The sequence below is a fragment of the Hippopotamus amphibius genome, chromosome 4 (assembly GCF_030028045.1).
Source record: "Hippopotamus amphibius kiboko isolate mHipAmp2 chromosome 4, mHipAmp2.hap2, whole genome shotgun sequence".
NCBI lineage: Eukaryota > Metazoa > Chordata > Mammalia > Artiodactyla > Hippopotamidae > Hippopotamus > Hippopotamus amphibius.
This window is the reverse complement of record NC_080189.1, coordinates 117,098,482-117,122,047: the sequence shown is the minus strand read 5'-3', so window position 1 is coordinate 117,122,047 and position 23,566 is coordinate 117,098,482. Positions and strand designations below refer to the sequence as shown.

Here is a 23,566-nt window from a genome sequence, read left to right as displayed (position 1 = left end):
CCATTGTGTCACTCAACTAAATAATTCTCAGTGGCCCCCAGTTACTTAGTAAATGAAGTCCAGGTTGAGTAGTTTGGAATTCAGTGACTGGCATAAAATTATGAGGCAATACAGCAGCATGGCCTTTGGGGTCAGTCCAGCTGAGTTTGAAACTCTTCTGCCCGTGGGTAAACCACTGAATCTTTCTGAACCCATTTGGGCAATAAGGGCACCTTCCTTGCTGAGCTGATGGTTAAATGAGGCATTGAATGGAATTCACTTAGCGCAGTACCTAGGACACAGCAAACAGCCAATCCATGACACGATGAGCAGTAGTGGTTATCGTTGCTGGCAGTAATAACAGGGCTATGGTTCTTTCCTGGATGGACGGTTCCGTATCTGGGCAGGAAGGCTTTTGTTTAATTCTGGTACCACTGGCTCCCTACATGTGTTATGGCCAATGATAGATAATCCCAAGAGAATGTGTCAGACCAAAATCTATCTGAAAAATACAAGAAATGTGGGGTGAATTTCAATGCCTGTTGAACACTGTTTGAGCCCCAGGGAGGTTCGGTGAATGTCTGAGGGACAGAGGTGCTGGCCTGGTCGCTGTGACTGGAGCTCAGGGAAAAGAAAGTTTGACCTTGAACATTTCAACGCTAAGGCCGTGATAAATTCCAGCTTTTTATTAGGAGCAGTTTTACACTTTTGTGAATTTGCTTTGGCTACATTTTCAGTCACAGGGCAAGTCCTCTTTCTGATGAATCCTTCCAAACGGTTTTGAAAAGCAGTGAGGTCACTAACGTTCTTTGGTTCCAACATTCTGCGTTGTGTCACCGACACACCCCCTGCATGATCCCTTTGCTGTGATGTTCCTGCTACCTAGGGTCTGGCTGAGAGAGGCCCCAGCAGCTAAGACTAGAATCAGATATCAGATGGTGGATACTATGTTTCTTTGGGGCTCATTTATTTCCACTAAGGCCCATGCTGTTTTCACCTGATGCTGGCTGTGTGGGGTAGTGTTCATTCTATATTTCTACAACCCACATCCAATACATCTTTTCCCTCTACACAACAGCTTACTATCTGGATTGAAGGAATTGTCTGGTCATCAGACCCAATGCCCACAGTATATTTGATGAGCTATGAGCTGTAGGCCTCCTGCAACCAAAAAGAAAAGAAAAGAGAGAGAGAAAAAAAAAAAGACAGTATTCACTCTTCTGATTGAAACAGAGCAGGACCCTACGGTCCTTGTCCCCCATGTCCTCTGCCTGCACTCTGTCAGTGGGAAAACTTTAGCCAAAAAAAATAAGGTCAATCAGAGAAGTGAGAAAATGCAGAAACAATGGAAAACAATCAAAGGAGACCAAATAATAATAGTTTAGTCATTAAGTAAAGTCAAGGACCTTTAGTTCCTCCTCAAGGGCTACAGATAATACTTTGAGCCACATCCTGTGAGCTGTCTTGTAGATACTGGAACCCCCACCAGGTGGAAGAAGTTAACTACGTGATGACCAGGCTGCAGCCATGACATGAGCTGCCACAATTCTGAGAACTGGCCTCAAAGAAATGGAAACAAATCCACCCTGGAACTGAAGATTAACTCTACTTAAATCGATCAAGATGACACAGATCAGACCACTGCAGGACCAATTTCAAGATGACTGTCAGAGCTGACTGTGCTGTTTCTACACGTAGCTCCCTCCCTCTGCCTCTAAAAGCTCTTGCCCCGATTGTTGGGTGGGGGGCAGGGGAGTCGGCCTTTGGACAGGTGTCCGCCCTTCCCCTCCCCGGACGCTGGCATCCAAAATAAAGCAAACTTTCCTTTCCACCAACCTTGCCTCTTTATGGGCTTTTGAGCAGCGAGCAGCCAGACCCCACTTTTGGTTACGTGATCAGAAAAGAATCTTCCTTTGGGCATGGAGAATTCCAAGGCTGCGCTGAGGATGGACATGTGTGGGCGTGTGCTACTCAGAGGGGTTTTCCTGGAAATCACTGTTGGCTTCTCTTGCAAACAACTCAAGAGTATCTAGGTAGCGTGATCTGGGTTTCTGGGCCCCCCTCCACTCACCTTCTGCAGCAGCAAGGAAAAGGGGGCGCCTGGGTGCCCACCACAAACCTCAAAGCCAAGATGTGCCCGCCCTGCCCCCATCCCTGGCATTCCTGCCCATGGGGCTGGTGATATAAAGTATTTAGGGGACCTTATGAATCTCCAGGGGCTCAATTCAAACTCCTTTCTTCAAATCCAAACTTCAGAGAGAGAGGAAGAAAGAAAGAGCTGTTGAAACACCCCAGTCCTGCTTCTAATGGAGGAAACAAACCACACACATCTGAAGGTGATTAATTGTCTTTATTGGAGGAAAACAAGTCATCAATCTCGTTATCATTATGATAGAAATTCTGATATGTGTACATGATTGTCAAGGCAGAGAATCATTTGCTACACAGGCCTGTTAACAATTTTGCAGTGCCGCAAACCTATGTGGGGTAAACTTCTTGCAGAGTTTATTACATGCATGGAATAAATGCACAGTTTCCCTTCTTTTGGACAAGCATGTTTATACGGAAAAATTGAACCAATTGCAAGCCTGGTGATAACAGACACAGGGACATTCCTGGGTTTGACATTGTAAGCTTCTGGAAAACGTGCTCATTGTTGGGAGAGCTGCAAGAAGGACTATGACATTACGTGTGGAAACCGGGGCCAATTTAGAAATTGTTCCAAATTTTATGCTGGACAGAATGTCTTTTATGTCTTCCAACCTGACCGTGAGGCTAAGAGAAATGTCCTCCGAAACATGCCGCCTTTCAAAACAAAGGTGCTGCTGCAAGGTTGCAGCATTTTTGTCGCTGTCAAAATGCTTTTGCTTTTCTAACACATCAAAAGCCTGGCTGCCAGTCCTGCCCCAGCACTCCTCCCTCAAGTGCAAGGCTACCACAGGGTCCAGGAACCTCGGCCTGTCCAGATTAAGGTTTTCCTTTGAGAAGTAATTTATCTAGTGTTTGGGGCTCTTGAGTTCCTGGTGATACTTATCTCTATGGCTAAAGTCTCAGACACTCCTTTCATTTTCTTTTTTTCCGTCCTAAGAAAATAAAATCACCTTGAAGTAAAATAAGTTGGTAAATCATCAGAAGACATAATCATCGTATGAGAAGTTCCCTGGAGACCAAGAGGTTAAAAATGGATACGGTGAATGCAGAAGCGGCATTGATACAAAGGGGGAAATGCAGTAGTTAGTCCCTTTGGTGTAGAGAGATACAGACACCGAGAAGCCATTCCACACTTCGTCCACGAAATCAGACCTGGCAACCACATGCTGCGGGGCTGGCTGCCAAATGCACAGCCTTTGGGTTTGCAGAAGCAGAGGCCCCTGGAGCCACAAGCCCAGCTGCTCCCGCTGCAGGTGACAGGGAAGGCGGGAAGGGCTGATGTTCCTTCCCATCTGATTCGGCACAGAGCAGGAGGTGGGCCAGGCCGTGGCCAGCATGCAGGGCCGACTTCACAGTGGGGCTGGGCTCCTGTGCCCACGCCCGGGCTGCAGATCACGATGCACTGGGACCACAATGAAGGTTGGGGCTGAAAGGGGCTTGGGCCTCTATCTTCCTGCTTCTCCTCTCTGCCTGCTGTCCAATGTAGAAGTTTCCAAGGGATCTCATCCACAGACTAGTTTTCTTGGCATCTCTGTGACGTGGGTCCCCCTTTGGAAATCTGCCCAATTAACCTTTCCTATTGTAACATTTTCAATTCTGAAAACCAAAGGACTGGAACACTCTTTGGTCACCTTGAAGCCCCAACCTACGACCAGTCCCCTGCCCCCTGTAAAGAGTGGTGGGTTACATACAGGTATATACGTTTCTTTAAACAAACTGAACAGTGTTTGGTCTGGAATGTGTTTAAGGAAAAGGCCAACTCTGCGAAGGGTGAGTGGACAGAACGGGAAGCGGTATTTTCAGAAGAACATGCAAAGGTTTCGTGCATCAGTTGAATCGGAGGACTTTCATTCCATTTGCCAGAAGTGACTGTGCGACCCTGGGAAAGAGTACATCTTATTTCTGTTTATGGAAATGGGAGGAGCTGCCCTTTGCTGGGCCTTGCTCTTCCTTCTCACATCCAGAGGAAACCCAGCAGTGAGCTTGTGGAAATCACATGAAGTCGGGAAGTCGTGAGTGCAGCAGGTGAAGCACAAAGGCCATACCCTCCTTCTCCTGCCCTCAGCCTTGGAGCAATGGTTCCAGGGTGGCTTTTCCAAGGTGAAGAATCAACACCAGCCCAGGCTCTAGGTGGCCAGGGGGCCATGGTGGCCAAAGCCTTAAAATACTGAGTTATTTCCACTGGAATACTGTCTTTTCTTTCTGTTTAAAATCGCTCATGAAACATCAACCCCCACGGCCCTCATCAGATTAAGCTGTCACTGCTCCAGAGAGAGGGTCAACCCTCTTTCCAGGAGGGGTCACTTGGGTTCCCTCCCTTTGTCCCTCGTGTTTTTGGACTTAGTTCTAAAGCGAGGGGGGCGGGGGGGGTGTTCCCTTCTCCTACTCACAATCCACCCAGGATCTGCTGGACACCAAGGGAGACAAATGAACAGGACGGGATTAGTGACAGGCAGGTAAACTGAGTCTGGGGGTCATATGCCAAATGCCTTTCACCAGCTCGTGCTCCTAAGTGCCAGAGTCTTGCCTGGTTAGCCCCAAGGCTGACTGCCCAGCTCCCTGGACGCTATGCTAAGGGCTAGCTGGAGAGCTGGGACCTTCTCAAAGGTCTGTTGGGGCCACGTGTAGGTGCACACTCTCAGTTTCAGACAAATGCTGCCCTCCCTGACGGCCTCATGGGTGAAATAAAGACCAGGGAAGCAAGGGAGGGATGGACAGGCAGCTAAGGGCAAGACCATCTGAGGACACGACGTCAAAAGACAAAAACAATTCACTTGGCCTGAGGAGGCAGAGAGACCAAATGTTGGGGGGGAGGAGGGAGTTGTGAGGAAGCCTGTGATGAAGTCCATGGTCCATCCTTGGCCTCAGCCGCACACACTGGCCTTGAGGGGGTGTGTAAGTCAGGTGCCCGTATGAAATGCTTGGCTTCTGTTGGTGGAATCTGACATCAGTGAGGGTCCTAGGACTTTGCCACTCCACCTGGCAGGAGTTACCAAAAGGCACATTCTGAGTTCTCTTCCTGTGTTGTAATAAAGTGTAAATAATACCAAATATGGTTGAAAGAGAAGCTCCATTCTTTTACCACTAAGGCTCTCTCAACAGAGCAAAAGTTCTTCTACATGGAGGTTATCAATATTTTCTCCTCCTCCTAAAACAACGGGAAATAACCAAAGTCTGATGGCATCCAGACAGTAGACACACACTTGATGTCAACTTCAACAGTCTACTTTTGGGCTGAAACAGTTACCACCTCCCGACATGTTACAGGCCAACCATGGCCAAGAGGAGACCCCAACTGCAAAGAGGCACCTGCCACTGGCCTGTCTCTCAGCTCTTCCACATTTTCCAGGTAAGACATACTTTCAGACTAATTGTATAGAACATGCCCCCACACATCAGCTCCAGAAAATAATTTATCATCCATAAATTTGGCTTCAGATGTTACTTTCCAAGTGCAAATGACTGCATATAGCACACAGTTCAAGGAGCTGATAACTACTCAGGCACACGTTCTAAGCATCAAACTCAGGCAAATTATCACCCCTCCCCCACAACATCTAGTTCCTTGTTTTCTTACACTGTAGAAACTTGAATGTTCCATTACACTTGCTGGTAAGCATCATTCTAATAACCCCTGGGAGAGATCAGAGTTTTCTGATACTGTTTATAATACTCTTGCTATTATCCTCCAACTCAGGCAACACTTGCTTCTTAACTGGGTCTCCTGTTGTTTTATAGACATTTCCAGGCTTTTTACAAATTTTGAAGAGTAACAGCTTGATTTTTCACTCTGGATGCATGTGTGGCAGATGCTAAGCAGGACTCCTGTCAAGGGGCTGAGTGTCTACGACGCAGCGGACACGGGGTAGACCAGATGCCCGTCTTTCTAGCTGTTCTCATGCACACCTGCGCTGCCACCCTAAAGGAGGCAGAATGGAGCTGCTGAGCCTAGTAACACTGTGTGTGTGTGTGTGTGTGTGTGTGTGTGTGTGTGATGGGGGGAGGGGGGTCCATCACTGAATGCTTGGCCTGGACCTAGGCGAAGGTGTAGAAGTGACAGATGGCATGACCAACAGAATCCACTGAGTCTGGTCAAGTGTGGGAGGAGGGCATGAGGACAACAGCTGGGAAAGTCACTGGACCATCAGGCAGACCCACAGGACCCACTGCGGGCTCAAGGCTGACTGTGTGGATGCAGACTCAAGGCATCGCGTGAGCACAAGGGCCGAGGGGGTGCTTTTGCAAGGTGGGCATTTGGAGTCACCCGCTCGCCTCCACAAGACAGCCTCCTTGAAGCCTCCTGGAGAAGCACTTTTCCCTGGGTTTCACGCTGTGCTCGCTCTACGCTGCTCACCGATCTACCACGTGGGTGAACAACGTGGTCCAGTTGTCCCATGACATTGCTGGTTTCAAAGTCCTACATCCCGGGAAACCCTTCAGTCCTGAGCAAACTGGGCCCTTCGGCGATCCCACTGTCGCAGGTCTTTGGTTTGGGGACTCCCTCGGTCAGAAGGATGGCTTTCAGCGTCGCCTGGGCCTGGCTGGGGCAGTCTCTGGGTATCACTGCAGTAGCCAGTGTCCTGCTTGCTGAGCAGGTCACCTCTCCTCACTACCCCAGAGGAATGGAGTCTCTTCCAAGGCCATTTCCCCCTCCTACCCCTCGATCACCATCCTCTAAGAATAGCGTAAACATCCACAGAAACAACTGGTGTGAGCTGGAGGCCATTTTCAGTTGTAAGATTAGAAATGCATTTTTAAAAAACAGAGAGATTAATTTTAAAACTGCATAGCTGAGAGCAGGGCTTTCATGCGTCACCCCCCTCGTGAGAAACGAGAGCTGTGTGAGAAATTCAGTCCAAACAAAATGGTATCGTGCTCCTTCGGTCACGGAGGCTCTTAAATCTTTGCCAGGGGAGGGGGTCACCTCCTTCACTGTAAGTCTAGCCTTGCGTCTTGGGGGAGAGGCTTCTTCACTTGTGATGGCTGACGGCAAGAGGCCCCGGGGTCTCCAGTTGGAGAGCGCTTTGCTGGAGGAGCTGCCAGGCAAGGTTTTCTGCAGGTTGCCTCCCACGGCCCCTCCACCCTGCCCCCCCCCACCCCCTCCCCCCGCCCCAGGGAGAAGACAGGCCTACAGAAGGGCTGAGCTGTCTTCTCAGAGAGCTGCCCCTCCGAGGAAGAAGGGGAGAGGAGGAGAAGGAATTGAAGTAAAGTGCACTCTTCACCTTGGAGACAGATTCTCGACCGATCCTCTTATTAGAATTTTAAAAAATACTTTAAAATTCCCTTCAGAGGGGAAAAAAAAATCTCTTAAAGTTAACATAAAATTCTACTACCAACAAGCAAAAGCAAAAGTAGGTCACAGAAGTAAGACGTATAGCGCGAAAGGACATATTTCTTAAAAGCAAAAAAAAAAAAAAAAAAAAAAAACCAAAAATAAACCCTAATGCACAATATTTACCGATACTTAAATAATCCAGTTGAAACCTTTTTTTGTCATGAATGAAAAAGTACAACACAGATGGTTACCTCTACTGAGAAGAGCGGAAACAACAGGGCTTGGGGAGAGGAGCTAAGAAAGTCCGTTCTGCTAGAGCTTTTGCGAGATTCATATATACAGCACCAGATCCTATTAAATCAGCTCCCTTGAGTCAGTACAGTTTGTGAGAAATGAACACTTCAGAATTGCAGTATAAAATATGGCCATAAAAAAACTTCTGTCTTCCAGTCCTGTGCAGGAGGCGCACCATGCAAGGTGGGATCGCTCTGCAGGGGCTGGTGGCGCGGGTGGCCCCCTCCCTGGCCCCGCCCCCTGGGCCCCACCTCCGGGGCCAGTCACTTGCTTCCAGAGTGTACGGTCGTCACAGTGGTGGGCCTCGGCCTCCGATCCGCTCCCACTCCGGAGACCCCTGATGAAGAGGACATGAAACTACAGAGCGTGGAGGGTGCCAGACCTGCAGGGGGGACAGCGGACACAAGAAGTTCAAAGCTTCAGAAGGATGCACTCACGCCCTCTTCCGGCTGCGAGGGTTTGTGGCCGGGGACAGACTTTTATGCACCTGACTCTAAATTTTTACCTACCCACAGGAAAATGTTTGCAACGTATCCATATTCTTTTTGGACCCGTGTCTTCCCTCCTCGTTTCATTCTGATAATGGTAACTGCTTTATATGTGGATGTGACATGGTTTAGCCACAATAATAAGACAGGTTCCATTTATTGGGCACTTACTATGTCCTAAGCATCAGGCTAGGTATTGAATATATACTGTCCTCATACCAACTGTTTCTTTCTTACAACAGCACTGGGAAGCAGGGATTTTAAGAGTGAGTGAAGAATGTGACACCCGTTCTGACCCCTGCTTGGTGTGTGGTCTGGACTCCTGGCTAAGAAGCCTTTGTGGCGCAGGGGCTGCTGCCCAAGTCCTGTGAGAACTTGGCAGCCCCCTGGCCTAGAAAACTTCCTCCTGGGCTGCACCTCTGATGCTCCCTAAGCAGACGTGTTGGCGTCAGGATGCTCTGATGTGGGATGACCTTCTCCGCTGCAGCAGCGCACCCCACCCCGCCACCAGGACCTCTGTGGGCTCGAACGTAGTTAGAGCCATAAAGTAAATCACTAAAGCGGCTCTGCTGTCACAGCCGTTGTCTGAATCTTCAAATAAACCATAGATTACGGGGTTTCCTTTGACCAGACGGTGGAAAGGATTTGCCCTGAGATGTAAATGGGGTCTAAAGCAGCATGCAGTTGTGTCAGGGGAGGCTCATGGAGATTTCCTGGGAAAACTTAAGAGCTGGACATTCCGGAATGATATGTGAGGACTGTTTAAAGAGAAAGGAAACCTTTTTTGAGGCAAATAGGAAGGAGTGTGATGCTCAGAGTGAGACCAAGCCAAAGGGTCTCCGTGATTATGGAGATGAGGGCCTACGAGGACAATCAGGGTGACAGCTCTGCTGTGCAGAGGAGCCGTGGAAAAGCCTGGTATGTGGTTGAGAGAAATATGCAGAGCGATGAGTGGGAGAGAAGAATAAGGAGGGTGTGAGCGTGTGTCCTCAGTGATGTACTATCCCATGCAAAGATGAAGGACAACAAAACATTAGTACTATTACTTTGGTCACAAAGCCGATGCACTTCATATATATTAGCTCAAATGATCATCAGCAAATATATATGTATATATAATATATTTTAAAGTCACTGAGATCAGGCTGTCATGAGCATCTACCATCCCCTCCTCGCTCCCTAAGGGTGATGCCCAATAAGAAGCAAATCAGAACATGAGGAGACGCATCAGAAAGTGTCCCGCTCTTGTCCACACACATGGTGGTGTGGGATTTGAGCCACAGATTTCTCACCTGTAAATGGGAGGAACAGTACCTAGGGTTGTAAAAATACTAAAAGCTAAATTTGAAAAAATATTTAGAAAATAGTGTCCTAGAATTGTTGGGTGTATTAAAAGAGATCAAGTATTAACAGAGCCCGACAAACAGTAGTTACTCAGCGAACGGGAGTCCCCCTCTCTCCCCGCTAGATCTGTCTCAAACGCCAGTTGGAAAGTTCTGGTTTTGCTACATACGCACAATCTTTTTGGCTGGCCAGACTGAGGCTGCTCGAAACACTTGCATTTGAACTGTCCAGGCTGCTGCCAAGATGCAGTTTTCTCATATGTCTCACGACGGCCGTGGCATTAAACGCTTGCTGAAATTTAAGAAAGGAGAAAAGCAGACAAAATATTCCAGCTAATTAGAAAAGACTCAGTCTGTCTCCTATCATTTCTCCTGTGACCCTAAGCAGTTCAAACTTCTGAAAATGTTCTCATGATCCTCTAGAAAGGAAACTGATGTTGCCTCTTCTTCCAAAAGTACACTCATCATTTGACCCTCTCCCCCCACTGAAATATGTTTTGGAGATGAAAAGAGTATTTTTCTTCTGACATAATAATGTAGAATATAGAGTAAACGTAAACCAATTCTCTCCATAATTTAAGAGAATGACTTCTAGAATGCAAGGCGTATTATAATAACAGTACGTTAAATATATTTTAAGGGTTTTAACTTTCTGATTATTGGTGCTTTTGTCCTAAATGACAGCATTTCCTGTGAATAAATTAGGTCAGTGGAATTATTGTCTGTATAGTCTCTAGCTGTTGGCTCTCGTGGAAAAACAGCCAACTCTTAACTACCTGTGCTTATGAGAACATAGGGTAATAGTTTAAACCCATCATATTTTTACCAGAACTTACTGATGAGTTCAACTGAGATTTCCTGGGTTTTTTTCCCCCTTTTTATATCAATTAAATAAAAGCCAACTCTTCAAAGTTCCAGCAAAGTGAAGGAAGACAACAGGAATTATGTTAAGAAATAGCAAATGAGGACGAGCTGGCAAGATTGCTATTTTTGGATCACAGAAGGGAGACATGAAATCATACACTTTATCCCTCTCATTCCACGATGCTCTCGTCAAGGCTTAATTCTTATCGGTTAAAAGTAGCACAATTATTTCGGTGAGGTTCTTGGGATTTTCAGCAAACTCGGGGGACAGTAACACTCAGAAATAAAAAATGCTCGAACTGTAGGACAAGTTTCGTGTGAGTGGTTAAGCTCACTGGAAACGGAGGAAACACAGGACTTACTCTCCACTTGCTTTTGGCGAAGTTCTTCCGGATCTGGGCGCTGACGGACTCATGGATGTTTTTGCTGAGGGCTGTGTCACCAGCGATCCTAAAACAGAGGCAGAGATCCTTCCTCAAGAAGGTTTCCTGGGGTGTGGGGGCGGGGTCCTGACACCGGGTCCCAAGCTGCATCCCTGGGGAAGCCACGTCCTGGCCCCTCCCCCAGGTCTGCTGAGGGCAGCGTGTCACTGCCCCTCCAGGCCATGCACCCTGAGGTTCTCGTCTGAATGTCCGCAATCCGCCACCACCGCACTCCAAGTCTGGCCCCACCGCCACACTGCACCCCTCCACATGGGTCAGCACCTTCATGGTGGACCGCTCTGCCTGGCTCCCCCTTCTTCCCCCTTTCACCCCCATTCCTGCTACATCAGAGTCCACAAGGATGACACAACCTGAACTCAGCTCCCCTTCCTCTCCCCCTCCCCCGTCCTCCCTTCCGTGCCTCACCTCTGAGGTCTCAAGTGCGTGCCCCGCCTGGTCTGACCACCACATCCCTACCCAGGGTCTTCCTCCCAGCTTCCTCCCCCAGCCCCTCCCTCTGGCATCCCCAGGACCTCTGGTCCACGGACCTGCTCACGTCCCGGGGCCTAACGCTCCCTTCTGGCTCCATCCTGGCTGAGCTGATAAGCTCTGCCACGTTCCACTCGCCCTCCCCCTGGGGGCCCCTCACCTTCTCTGTGCTCAGTGACAGGGTTCCCAGCCTCAGCTCAGCCCTGCTTGGCACACCTACTCCTGCATTTCCTAGAAAAGTTCTCAGAACCGCAAAGACCACGTTGCTGCTACATTCCACTGGGTCCTTGACATCACTGGGCAATCTTTTCTCTAGTTCTTGCTTGACCTTAGCCTTCCATTAGCAGGGAGGAAGGGAGGTTTACTCTTTACCTCCTGTCCTTAGAGTCCCTCTCGTCCCATGACTTCCTCCTTCTGCTGTATCACACCTCTTCTCCCTCTCTCTCCCCGCGTTCCCCCCAGCAGTTCTTATACGTCCCTCTTCTCTCTGGGCTTACAGTCTCCAGTCTCGTTGACGAGCTGGGGGTCCCTCCAGCCCACTCTTCTCCCTCACATCCTTCTCAACCTCAACACCACCGTCGCTCTACATTCGACCCCTTGGCCTCCCCGACAATCTCACAGGAAGCTGTGTTTTGCTCACTCTTTTCTGGGCTTGAATTCATCCATCTTCCCTTTCCTTGAGCACCAAACTATTGAATTCTAAGCTGATGTCTGATGCCTCAGGAATCATTTCTTGGATCTCGGAAAAGTTAAGGGGCAGACAGATGCCGGGGACACTGACCATCCTTTCTGGCTGGAAGGCGACTGATGGGTGAAGGAGCCTGTCCGGTCCCAGACTCAGATGGCCCTGAACACAGACCGCCTGGACACAGGCTACTAAGTCCAACTGCTTTGGGACATGAAAGGAACAAGATTAGGGCTTATTCAGACAAGAAACCAGCCCTGAATGAAACATACGCTCCCACCACCAGCCTTTCCTTTTAAGAACCAAAAACATAGCTGGTGGGCTCTGGGAGGTAAGTTGTGCCAGCCTGGGCCTAAGTTTAGAATACTGTCCGGTCTGATGTTCCCAGCTCAGAGCAAGACCCCTAAATACACTCCTCTAGTTGTCTCAGCAGGGCTGAAAATACACAGCTCAGAGGATGCTCAGAAATGAACCAAAGCCAGCCAGGTTTCCATTTCCAACAACTGTCAATGGCCTGCGTTCCCCAGACACACATCAGTGAAGAGAAATACGTGAATGAACGGATCCACCCGAAACCTGAGGGACGAGGAGGCAGGGGAAGCAGATGTCGTTATTAAGCCTCTTCTCCTGGAGGCCTTGTGTGAGTGTTTCCTCCTGCACCATCTGTAACAGCTACATCCTCAGAAAAGAATGCCAATTCCACCTCATCGGTGGCCAGCTCTTTCTTGGAAGCCAGGGGGCAGAAGTGGTAGGAAAGATGGAATTCCTTGGGCTGAGCACTGCGGGGCAGGGCCCGCTCCAAACCAAACAGGCTGGGGTGGGGGTGTCAGGGAGACTCCCTTCCCTGTGGGCGAGCAAGGCCGAGAGGGGAGGAAAATGCAAACTTTCAGTTATTCTAGGAATGCCCCGTGCTCCCTTCCCACAGTGCCAGGGCGAACCGCCACTGGGTAAGAACCAAGAGGGACAGATGGTGGCCCAGAGGCCCCTGTTAAACGCACTTCTTGGCAGTGAAGCCACCTTGGCTCACGACAGCTCACGACCTTCCTCAAACAGGCACCGCGATCGCACTGTTGCTCCCGACAGCCAGGAAGTTCACAAGGATAACGTGGGATGCTCAGCGCTCCCAGCTTCAGCATCATTCACCCATAAAAGCGGAGGCATCTCAGAACTGGAAGGGACCTTGGAAGTCACCTCGTCTGTCCTAGAAACTGAACAACGCCTCTGGTACAGAAGAACTCCCGTATGAACCCACACACACACATGTAAAGCTATAGGCACCTCCACTTCCTCCAGGTCTCTGACTCTCGCTTCCCAGTGTTTGCCTCTAAACTAACAACAGAGATGGCATTTATATCAATCACACTCTGTTAGGCCAGTCTGGCTCTTGTCCTCCACAGAGAGATCATCAAACTCCTTTCCTCGCCTTTCGGTGGTTTTGTGTTTTGTACACGGTCTGGTCTACCTGCATGGGTCTGATTGTGCGTTTTTCTAGCCACTTGCACAAGACAGGCTTGGTGATGCTCTGGTGTGTATCCCAAACTCCTGGGATCCCTCCCAATTCCAGTGGTCATGGCAGCTTGGCTGGCCAGAGCCCCGGGGAGGGGAGGGGGTCTCCACGTCTGGGATGCTGACCAGGGTCATCATTGTGGTTTGCTTGTCAGTGACATCAGAGGCAGAGGTTCGGAGCAATCCAAGTGAGATGAACAAAGGGTGCTTCCCTTTACCTAGGGCTGGGTTCCCATCCTACCTCTTGCCATTGCTTGCTCTTTGGCCAGCAGCCTGTTGGTTCCCTACCATCCAACACCAAAAGGAAGGCAAAGCCTCCAGGGCGGGGCTGGGGAAACATCTGGTGAGGTGCGCTGACTACCCTCTACAGTGACAGCTTTGAAAGGAGCCCTGTCCTGCCTGGAGTGGTCTGTTTTGAGGCTAAAAGGAGGCCCAGCCCTAGGTGGCCTTGGTTAAATTGGAAGAACATGTGCAGAGTAAGAGATGATGCTCTCTGGGTATCATCCATGTGCTGGGACTGCAGCCTCCAGAACGGTGATGCTAGAAAAGCTATGCCTCACTTTCTGCAAGCTCTCAGCCGAATCTGAGCTTTCAAACTGCTTGGGCAACTTTACAGAAGAGAAACAAGTATACCGTCAATGCAGAGAAGTGGGGTGTTTCAGTGATGCTTAAGTCAAACGCATTTGCCTTGATCATTCTCCGACACTTGACTTCCTGGGAATTTTGAAATGCGCAGTAGAAATTATAAAACATTGGGAAAATCCCCCACCTCTGAAGTCAGGAGGCATTAATTTGTGCAGCTTGCACGCCGGTACATCTTAATGTGACCCAGGCGGATGACCCTGAAGTCATCTCAGACTCGACCTCTCTCCTGAGCTCCAGACATTCAGCAAAGCGCCCACCAGAACAGATCTGTGTCTAGATGACTCTCAGCACTGTCCTCGTTCCCCTTCACTCCAGCTGCCTGTTCTCCCAGCAGAGCATTCTCTCAGTCCCTTAAACTGGAAAACTGGGAACAACCTCAGTCCCCTCTCTTTGCCTCACCGCTCCCACAGGTCTGCCCAGGACCTACAGCTCCCCTGCCTCTGGCCTGTGCCCCACCCCCCCGCCCCGCCACCACCACCCTGTCTCCATCCCTGGGACGTTGGGCAGGCCACCTCCATCCTTCTCTCCACCTCTGCTCTGCCCTTCCTGCCACCCTCCCACGCCCCAATCCCTATCCTGCTGCCAGGTTGAGCTTTCAAAAATGCAAATCTGATCACTGTGCTTAAAACCTGTCAGGAGTCCTCACTGCCCAAAGGGAAAAGTACAAATTCCTTAGTGCAGCCAAAAAATAACGGCAGCGCACAGAGACTGGGAATTATTAGATACTCTTCTTTACCTGGATTATCTCATTCAATCCCCTGAAAATCCCTATAGGATACGTACCACTGCTATTTACCACCTCCGTCCTACAGGGGAGGCCCAAAGGGTACGGAGCTGGCCCACGCAGCAGGGCCTGAGTTCAGGCCTTGAGTCCACCAGGCCACGCCAGAGCTCACGCCAGAATCCTGCCGGGTCTTCCCTTTCTAGTCTCATCTCCCGCCTGTCCTCTCTGTCCACTCTCACTCCAGGAACACCAACTGCTGCGGCTTCACGGATGAGTGAGCAGTTCATCCCCCACGCCTGGTCCAGGTCACTCACTCAGCCTGGAATCCCCGCCCCACCGTGATTGGCCCGGTGACAGCCTTCTCGTAGTGCATGAGGACTCCGTGAAGTGCTCAGAATCACCTGGCCCCCCTTGCCCCTCTGCCAGGCCCCTCACAGTAAAACTGACCTCTCCCTTCTTTGTTTTTTTTCAAAAATGTCTGGTGAAGGAGGGATCAGGTTTTCACTGGCCTTTCTGCCTTCAACAGAGTGATGCTGGATCAGTGAACAAGTTCTAGGAAACAAATCACTTCCCTTCTTCTTTTTTTTTTTTTGCTTTTTTGATGTACACCATTTTTAAAGTCTTTATTGAATTTGTTATAATATTGCTTCTGGTTTATGTTTTGGCTTTATGGCTGTGAGGCATGTGGGATCTTAGCTCCCTGACCAGGGATCGAACCCACACCTCCTGCATTGCAAAGTGAAGTCTTAACCACTGGACTGCCAGGGAAGTCCCACTTCCCTTCTTTTGAGGTCATTTTTCTCCTCTCTAAGATAACCTCAAAAGTCTCCTACATGTAAGATAAATAAGTACCGGGGTCGTAATGTACAAGAGGGTGACAATGGCTAACACTGCTTTATGGTGTATTTGAAAATTGTTAAGAGAGTAAGTCCTGAAAGCTCTCATCACAAGGAAAAAAAGTTTTTCTAACTATGTAAGGTGATGGATGTTGAGTAAACCTATTGTGGTAATCATTCTGCAACACACATGAACGCCAAGTTGTGCTCTATGCCTTAAATTTACAGTGCTGCATGCAATTATCCTTCTGTAAAACTGGGGGGAAAAAAGTCTCACACAGCTGTAAAAGCCTACTGTTTATAACATAAGAAAAACCTTTCATATCTTCATTGTCACATACTTTGCCCTATTACCCAAAGTGACTTATTAAAAAAACATTAGGCTGATATACAACCAAAACTGCCTCCTTGTTCAGAAAATTCCCTGCTTCCCCCTTCCTTCTCCTGTCAGTGTGGGGTGGAGAGCATCATTCTGGAATCTGACCGGTCTGCCTGGAAACAGTTCTGGCTTTGCCGTTGCTAGCTGTGTCCTGTTGGCTATGTTATTTCATCTTTCTAAATCTATTTCCTTACCTCAGAAATGGAGACAAAAATCTACCTTACAGGATTATCATAAAGGAAAAAATGAGAAGATATTTTAATATGATTAGCACAGGGCTTGTAGCATCATAGATCCTCAATAAATGATACTGTTACTGTACATTAAAACACTGTGAAACGGGGTCACGAAAGGACCTTGGGCAGGTCCCCTTCGGGAGGTTAACCAACATATGAGAATCCGGAGAAAATGCTGCAGAACATGGTAGAATAAACGGAGGGACAGCATTCTAGAGAGCTGGTTAAGGGGTATTTCTCCGGAAGTCAAGGGTCTGCGTATTGTATTGGCTATTTTACGACTCTGGGCTTTTGTTTCGAAATGGAGGCTCACGGTGCTTTAATAAGAAAAGCTTAATGACGCATCTGCTACGTGTCAGAGGAGCTGTGATCTCGGTCACTGCTTACATCAACCTGTAAACTAGGTATCGTTATTCTCATCTTAAAGATGAAAACTCAGGCTCAGAGGAGTATAAACCCAAAGTCACCGGGTTCAACCCTAGTAAGTGGCACAAAAGCAAGGTGGCCTCCGGGCACTGTAGGAGACGTAGTCCAGGATGTTGTAAACTATCAATTCCTCCCTCTGGAGGTGAAGAAACACTAACTTGAAAAGCACCTTAAAAGGAAACGAACATATAACCTCAATTCACTCGCCGACTGAGTAATAAGCTCAAGGAATAAAACTCCACTCCTAATGCCTCCTTGGGGAATTACCTTCAATAAAAATGATCCTAAAATACTTCACATACAGTGAAAAAGCTACAGCTATCTTTTGTGCATCTGTCATCAGTGCCTTCAGAAGACTGCGTCCTCGAGTGCTGTTTTGGGGAAAGGATGAAAGCCACGGGCCAGATGGATTTCACAACGAAGCCCCAGCTGACCGGCCCTTCTGGGGCGGTGGGGGGGGGGTCTTCTTACCACGGGTGCCGAGCCGCTTGTTCACACGTGTATCTTTTATTTGGATCTCTCTCCATCAGGTTCCGGATGAAGTCTTTTGCTGTTCAAAAGAAGGCACGAGGGGAGGAATCAGCATGTGGCTTGAGGTATGACAATATGATCCCCGGGGGTCTTTGGGACTATCCAGGGTACCAAGAAAAACATGAGACCAGCCTTCCACGGACACTGGGGACCTGGGACAAAAAGGCAGGCGGGACCGACATCTGGGGAAAAGGGAAGCCAAGGTTTCCGAGCGGTGACCCAGTGAATGAGGCGGCAGCCCGGCCAGGCCTGGGACCCCCCTTCCCAGCTTGAAGTCCCTTCCTGCTGACAGCGAGCGGCACCTTTGGTTCAGAGAAAAGATGAAATACCTCTGTTACCAGGTGTCTCTCACTCAGCTCGCCGCTGCCTTAGGGAGCTGTTCTGTTGATGTCCTCATGTTAAGACATCACTGATTCGACAAGACCTCCCCAGTACCCACCAGGCTCACCAGGGGCTGGGCCAGTGCTGTGGACGCACAGCCCTCCAGAAGCACCCCCTGCAGCCCAGGCGGGTGACTACAGACAGCGAGCGGGAAATTACAATGCCGGGACGTGCCCCAGTGGGGACGCAAGGACGGCGTGTTCCCCAGAGCAGGACGCGGCGCGCACGAGGGGCTGGGTCCCAAAGCTGGGAGATGACACGAGCCAGGCAGGAAATCTGTCACCTCGTGGGGCATGGCAGCCCACCGCCCACAGGGCTGGACTTCTGGGGGACGGCTGCGCCCTTCCTGGCTGAGAAGTAAACTAGTCCCCATGCGGCTCTTTCCTGCAAGCCTTGGAGAACTATAGTCTGGTCCCAGATTTTAGAAGATTAAGTAAGAAAGCAGCGTGTTTCCAGTTAGGAGGAAATAACACAAATAATAAAATATGGTATTTTAAAAAGTCATTCATTATTTCCTGTGATCCTTATACCATCCACCAGCGTAGAGGGTGTACTATTACCGTCCTCACCTTGTCAGGGAGGAAACTGAGGCTGGAGAAATTTCATCCGCTTACATGGGCCTTGGGTTTGACTTTTATCCCTGGGGGGGGAAATGGTGAACTTCCCTAGGAATGTTTTGTGTGGCACAGTGGCTGAGATACAGCTCTGGAGTGAGGGCATGGGTTCAAACCCCAGCTCTGCAACTTACTAAAAGTTATTTCATCTTCTGGGCCTCAGCTTCCTCATCTGTCAAATGGGGCTAATAGTAATCCCCACCTGACAGGCTGTCCTGAGGACTGGGTGAGCTAGCACAGGTGTGGAGCTTCTAGTGCTCAGCACACAGGAAGCACTCGATAAACACAAGCTAATACTGCCTCATTCCAGAGCACCCGGATCAGGGCACAGCCACGAGTGGTGGAGGAGTAAGTCCGCATCCCTCAGCCTGGCTTGGGACACGTGCCCCAAGCTGTCCTCGCTTCGAAAGTCAAGTTCGCGTGTGTAGCATCCTTACGAGCCTCAGGACCGTTCTGAGCTTCCGGGGCCTGTTGGAGACTCAGGTGGTCTGGGTGTAGGGGTCCGAGGAACTGCCCATCAGGAGCCGAGAGACCTACCAGAGTCAGAGATGTCATCCCAGTAGGGGGAGTCGAACTCATATTCTGCCTTGAGAATCTGCTCAAAGAGCTTGGAGTCATTTTCGTCGTAGAAAGGCGGGTAGCCACAGAGCCTGGAAGACAAGAGGGCGTGAGGGTCAGAACCGGCTGTGGATCCAACACCACGTGGTGGCTGGACACGCTGCCACTTCACTCGAGTGGAGAGAGCCTGCACCGTGTGTGTTACACACACAATCTCAGCAAAGATCCCACACGTTCTATGGGCACATGTGGCACAGAAGTTAAATTGTGATTTCACAGGCAGCAAAAGGGTTATTAACCCAGATGGTGACTGAGGGGAAACACATACGCTTAGTTCATCCCAACGCTTTGCACGCTACTCACCAGAGTCCCGCACACCCTGCACACCTACCAGGCCGCCCTCTGTGTATAAGTGTTATTGATCTTATTGCCTGTGATATGGTCTCTAACAGATGATGGGTTAGTGAAACAAACAAAATATGTGTTTAATATACATTTCAGGACCTTTCCAAGTTTATTTACTAAATCATCAGAGGAAGAAAAGTAAAGTTATAAACTTGAGTAACCAAATTGCTACCAGCGGCCCCAAACTGCATAGTTTCACCCTACCATGCCTCAATCAGGTATTTGGAAGGTTACAGTTTTGCCCATTAAGATGCAATAAGCAGAAGTTGGCATACATGATAATACCAGGACCCTTTTTCCAATGAACCCTTTCAAAGTTGATTTTTAAAAGATCATATGGGAATTCCCTGGTGGTCCAGTGGTTAGGACTTGGCGCTTTCACTGCTGTGGACACCGTTTCAATCCCTTGTGGGGAACTAAGATTCCACAAGCCGTGCGGTGCAGCAAAAAAAAAAAAAAAAAAAAAAAAAAAAGATCCTATTAGGATGCTGGTGCAAGAAATTTCTAGTTCTGGAGGTACTGACAGTCATAAGAGAAGTAGAAATTTTTATTAACTACCCCCAATACAATTCGTGCCATGAAACTCCCAGGTCTGCTACCAGCTCTGAGGTGACCTTTACCATTAAAGGCCAGTGATGCATTTTCTGGACCAAAATGTCCTCATCTACTACGAAGAGGCCAGACTAGAGAATTTCTAATATTGTTTCTAGTTTTAAGATGCCGTGGGTCTATGCCTCCTTCTCCCAATTTGTTTGGCTGACTGAGAGGACCGTGGGAAAGATCTGGTCCACACTTGAGGCCCATGTAAGGCAGGCAGGGGGCAGGGTTGGGACTGGACGTCGGGAAGGGGTGAGGCTGAGGCTGCGGCCATAAGTGATGGACAGAGCAGAGGGCAGGGCTGCATTCCGGAAGGCCAGGCGCAAAGCTGGATGGCACAGAACTTGGCTCTGGGCCCGAGACAACGCACGGGGTGGCGGCAGCGGCCACGGTGAGAGAGTCCTGCCCCCAGACGAGCCCCGACTCTTCCCACGCAGCCCAACTTCGTTCAAAGCGCAGCTACAACCCTAGAGACCGTTTAATGAGAACAAGTGAACAGGAATCAACAGACTCCAGACCTTTGAGGGATTTAGGCTGTCGGCAAGTAAGAAATTTAATAAAGGTCTGAAACACAGCTTTTAGTACAATCTTCCCCTGCTCCTGCCCTCCACACAGCATCACTGGCCGTGCTGCACAGGGCAACAGCTGGTGACACTTCTAAAGGCTGTGAGACATTCTGTGGGCCAATAAGAGTCAGAATCATCTATCCCTACAAGGTTGATTCAGGGGCTAAGTGCCTGGAAAATTTCATTTTTAAAGATTTGCTGCTTTTGGCGACATGAGTAAGAGCCAGTGCTTCTGAAACCACGAAGCACATATTTCACTGCCCAGGCAAGGCTGGAGCTGAGAGATGGATACGGAAACGTTTCCCATAATGAGGATCTGGGCTAAATGAAATGTGCATATTAGGAAAAGCAGACAGAAAGAAATGTTAGTTCATCTCAGAAAATAACGAAATTTTAGATATGTGAGGTTTCTGTTTATTAACAACGGAGTGTTTTACTTTACAGTTTGGCTTTCTTTACAAGGGAAAAAAAATCTTTAAGAAAATTCCAAGAAAGATTTATTCTTCTTGTGCCAGTTTTCTTAGAGTAATCCCGATTGCTTCTGGTTTTAGCTTTTTTTTTTTTTTTTGGGGGGGGGGGGGGTTATAGAATACTGTGTTTATGTGCCTATACTGAGGATAGAGGGAAAGGAAACAGAGTTTGTGGACTAAGCTAAAATTAAGAGAGAACATTTTAAAATAAGGACTGAAACAGAACAGAAGGGCAAAGAGAAGTTGTAAAATCTTCCTCAGATCTAGAAGTTTCACGGAGTTCCCTGGTCAGGCTATTTCATGAGCAGGTTTCGGGGGGTGGCGGCGGGGGTGGGGGGGGTTCAATTAGGGAAAGTAACAGCTGTGAGCCGTTTCTATCACCATACACGGAACGCAGACTCCCGTGGTCCCGGATCCGCACATTTGCAGATTTCATCTCTGTGTTTAGAGTTTCCATATCAAACCATTTAAATAGTCTACAAGTGCTCTCACCGTGGGTCCTCAGAGATGATAAAGTCATTCCCAACTGTTCCAGGCCTAAAAGCGCATGGTTCTGAATAACATCTAAACTTGCCAACCCAACGACAGAAGGTCACGCCCACGACGGGAAACTCGCCTTCAGGGGCTCATCCTTCGCGTCCATCCCAGCCTCAGGACGGCCATCCAGGGAGAAGGCTCACACCTCCCATCTCCCCTTTGCTACTTAGTCTGTCAGCTCATCTACCTTGGCACACTTACAACAAACATACTACTAGAGTCGAGTGTAGCCTCGACTGAGCGCTTATTTTGGGTCAAAAACTCCACCAAGCACTTTGCTGTTTTATCTCACTTAAACCTCACTCCCCCAGGGACTTCCCTGGCAGTCCAGTGGTTAGGACTCCGTGCTTTCATTGCAGGGGGCATGGGTTCCATCCCTGGTCGGGGAACTAAGATCCCGTGACATGCAGCACCCCCTCCTCAAAAAAAAAAGGATTAAAGAAAATTAAAAAAATAAAAATAAACAAAAACCTCCCCAAAACACACACACAAAAAACAAAAACATCCCCTAACTCCCACAGGGTGTACATCCCCGACACCTTCCCTGTACCCTTAGAGCCACCCTCCACTCTGCTCTGTCCCTGGGAGGCTGACCTGTACAGAGGGTTGACTGAGGGTTGAACTCTCTGACATCTGGTATGGGGTCGGCCAATGGGGGCTCCAGGGGAGATGAGGAAGGAAGGAGGAAGTCAGGGCAGGGTGAGTGATGCCCTGACCCCTCCCAACCAGTGCTCAGGTTACACCCCTGGGCTGAGGGTCATTGCTGCTCTCAAGGGAGAGGACTCTACCAGACTCCCTTGGGTGTGGTAACTGCTTTCTCCCTCCATCACTGAGGGTCTAAGGGTGTCTGTGGCTCAGCTGCTATAAACCTCAAGGTGACGATGCTATTCCTTGTGGTCCTCTCACACCAGAGCCTTATATACAGTCCCTCGTACAATTCTCACTTTAAAGTCAGAGAAACTAAGTTGCAGCAAAGCCAGGATGTGGGCCCTACCTGTCTGATTCCTGGTCTATGTTCTTAACTATTTTGCTTGTTCACTAAAGGGAAGGAAGCTTGAGAACTGAACCTTTTGTTTCAGTCTTGACTTTGAATTCTCTCTGCAGGTCATTTTGTTTGCCCACTGGCCCCTTTATCTACACATAGAACCTGGGGATTGGACCCTACCTCCCCAATCCCATTTCCCACACTCTGAGTCTAGTTGCTAAGATGCTTAGGGTTGGTTTGCTGCCCACTGGGCACTTTTTGTTTCTGGACCAAGGTAAAGGTATACACTCTTCCTGGCTGCCCTCCCTTGGCCCCTTCCATCGACTCAGGCGCACCCCTGGACACTAGCTGGGCTGTTACTAGGAAGACGCAGCCCCCCGCTGCCAGGTGGGGTTGGTGCCCTGCTCTGTGTTTCCACAGCAGTGGACAAAGCTCCATGCTGACACTTCCTACACTGCATGCTGCCCTGACCTGTCCACAAGCTCTTTAAGGCAGGACCATGCCTTACGTCTTATTTTCGTCTTTGGATTCTCAGTGCATGGGCCGGGGTCTACCCATGGCAGCTGCTGGGTAAATGTTTGAATAAACAAAGATGCTCTTGAAAAAGGCTTCATCATTAGCTGCTGAGCCCCCTGGCTGGGCTCTGAAACAGAGACAAGGATCAAGGAGGCAGGAGGGCCCACTCCTGCCCAGCCCAGGGAGCCCTCACAGCTCCCACCTACCCTGACTCCTCCCTCTTGTACATCACCCCTCCCGGGAGGTGGTAAAAAAACAATGCTCTGTGTCATTGACAGATGTTCCACAAGAATCCAGTGTGCAGGGCCAGGTGCTGGAAGCAACCTGGCCTGTGTCTGTAGAGAGACTACAGTGGGTTACCTGAAATGCCACTTTTGTCGTGTGGACAAGTTTCCTAAAGGAGAGGGTTTTCCACGAGGAGGACTTTTAACATAAATGAAAATGAAAATTGGCCATGGCCAACCAGGCACAGTTATTCTTGGAAAACGAAATGCTGTGACAGCATGAGAGCTCCTGCTGAGAGGTCCCGAGACTTGACTGCCGTAAGTATGCTACATAATGTTCCTCCTCTTTGTCCCCGGCCATGGATCTGTGTCCCTAAAATAACGGAGGCCTGCTGAAAAGACTTCCAAATAATGTTCAGTTGTTACCTCTTTCCCCCTTT

At 49.1% G+C, this 23,566-nt stretch overlaps 1 protein-coding gene across 2 annotated transcripts in view; it reads right to left on the bottom strand.

Moving 5' to 3' along the window:
• Window positions 1-7,242: 7,242 nt before the first annotated feature.
• Window positions 7,243-23,566, bottom strand: part of CAMK1D (calcium/calmodulin dependent protein kinase ID) — a 386,176-nt gene continuing 369,852 nt past the window's right edge. Inside the window, exons 7-11 of one of the 2 annotated variants that reach the window (XM_057730252.1) lie at window positions 18,806-18,918; window positions 17,214-17,292; window positions 10,757-10,844; window positions 9,705-9,822; window positions 7,243-8,081 (exon numbers count right to left, since the gene is read on the bottom strand). In XM_057730252.1, coding sequence (XP_057586235.1) covers window positions 7,963-8,081; window positions 9,705-9,822; window positions 10,757-10,844; window positions 17,214-17,292; window positions 18,806-18,918 — 517 coding nt within the window. In that variant the 3' untranslated portion in view covers window positions 7,243-7,962. The remainder of the gene's footprint in view (window positions 8,082-9,704; window positions 9,823-10,756; window positions 10,845-17,213; window positions 17,293-18,805; window positions 18,919-23,566) is intronic. The other variant, XM_057730254.1, reaches the window with a different exon arrangement.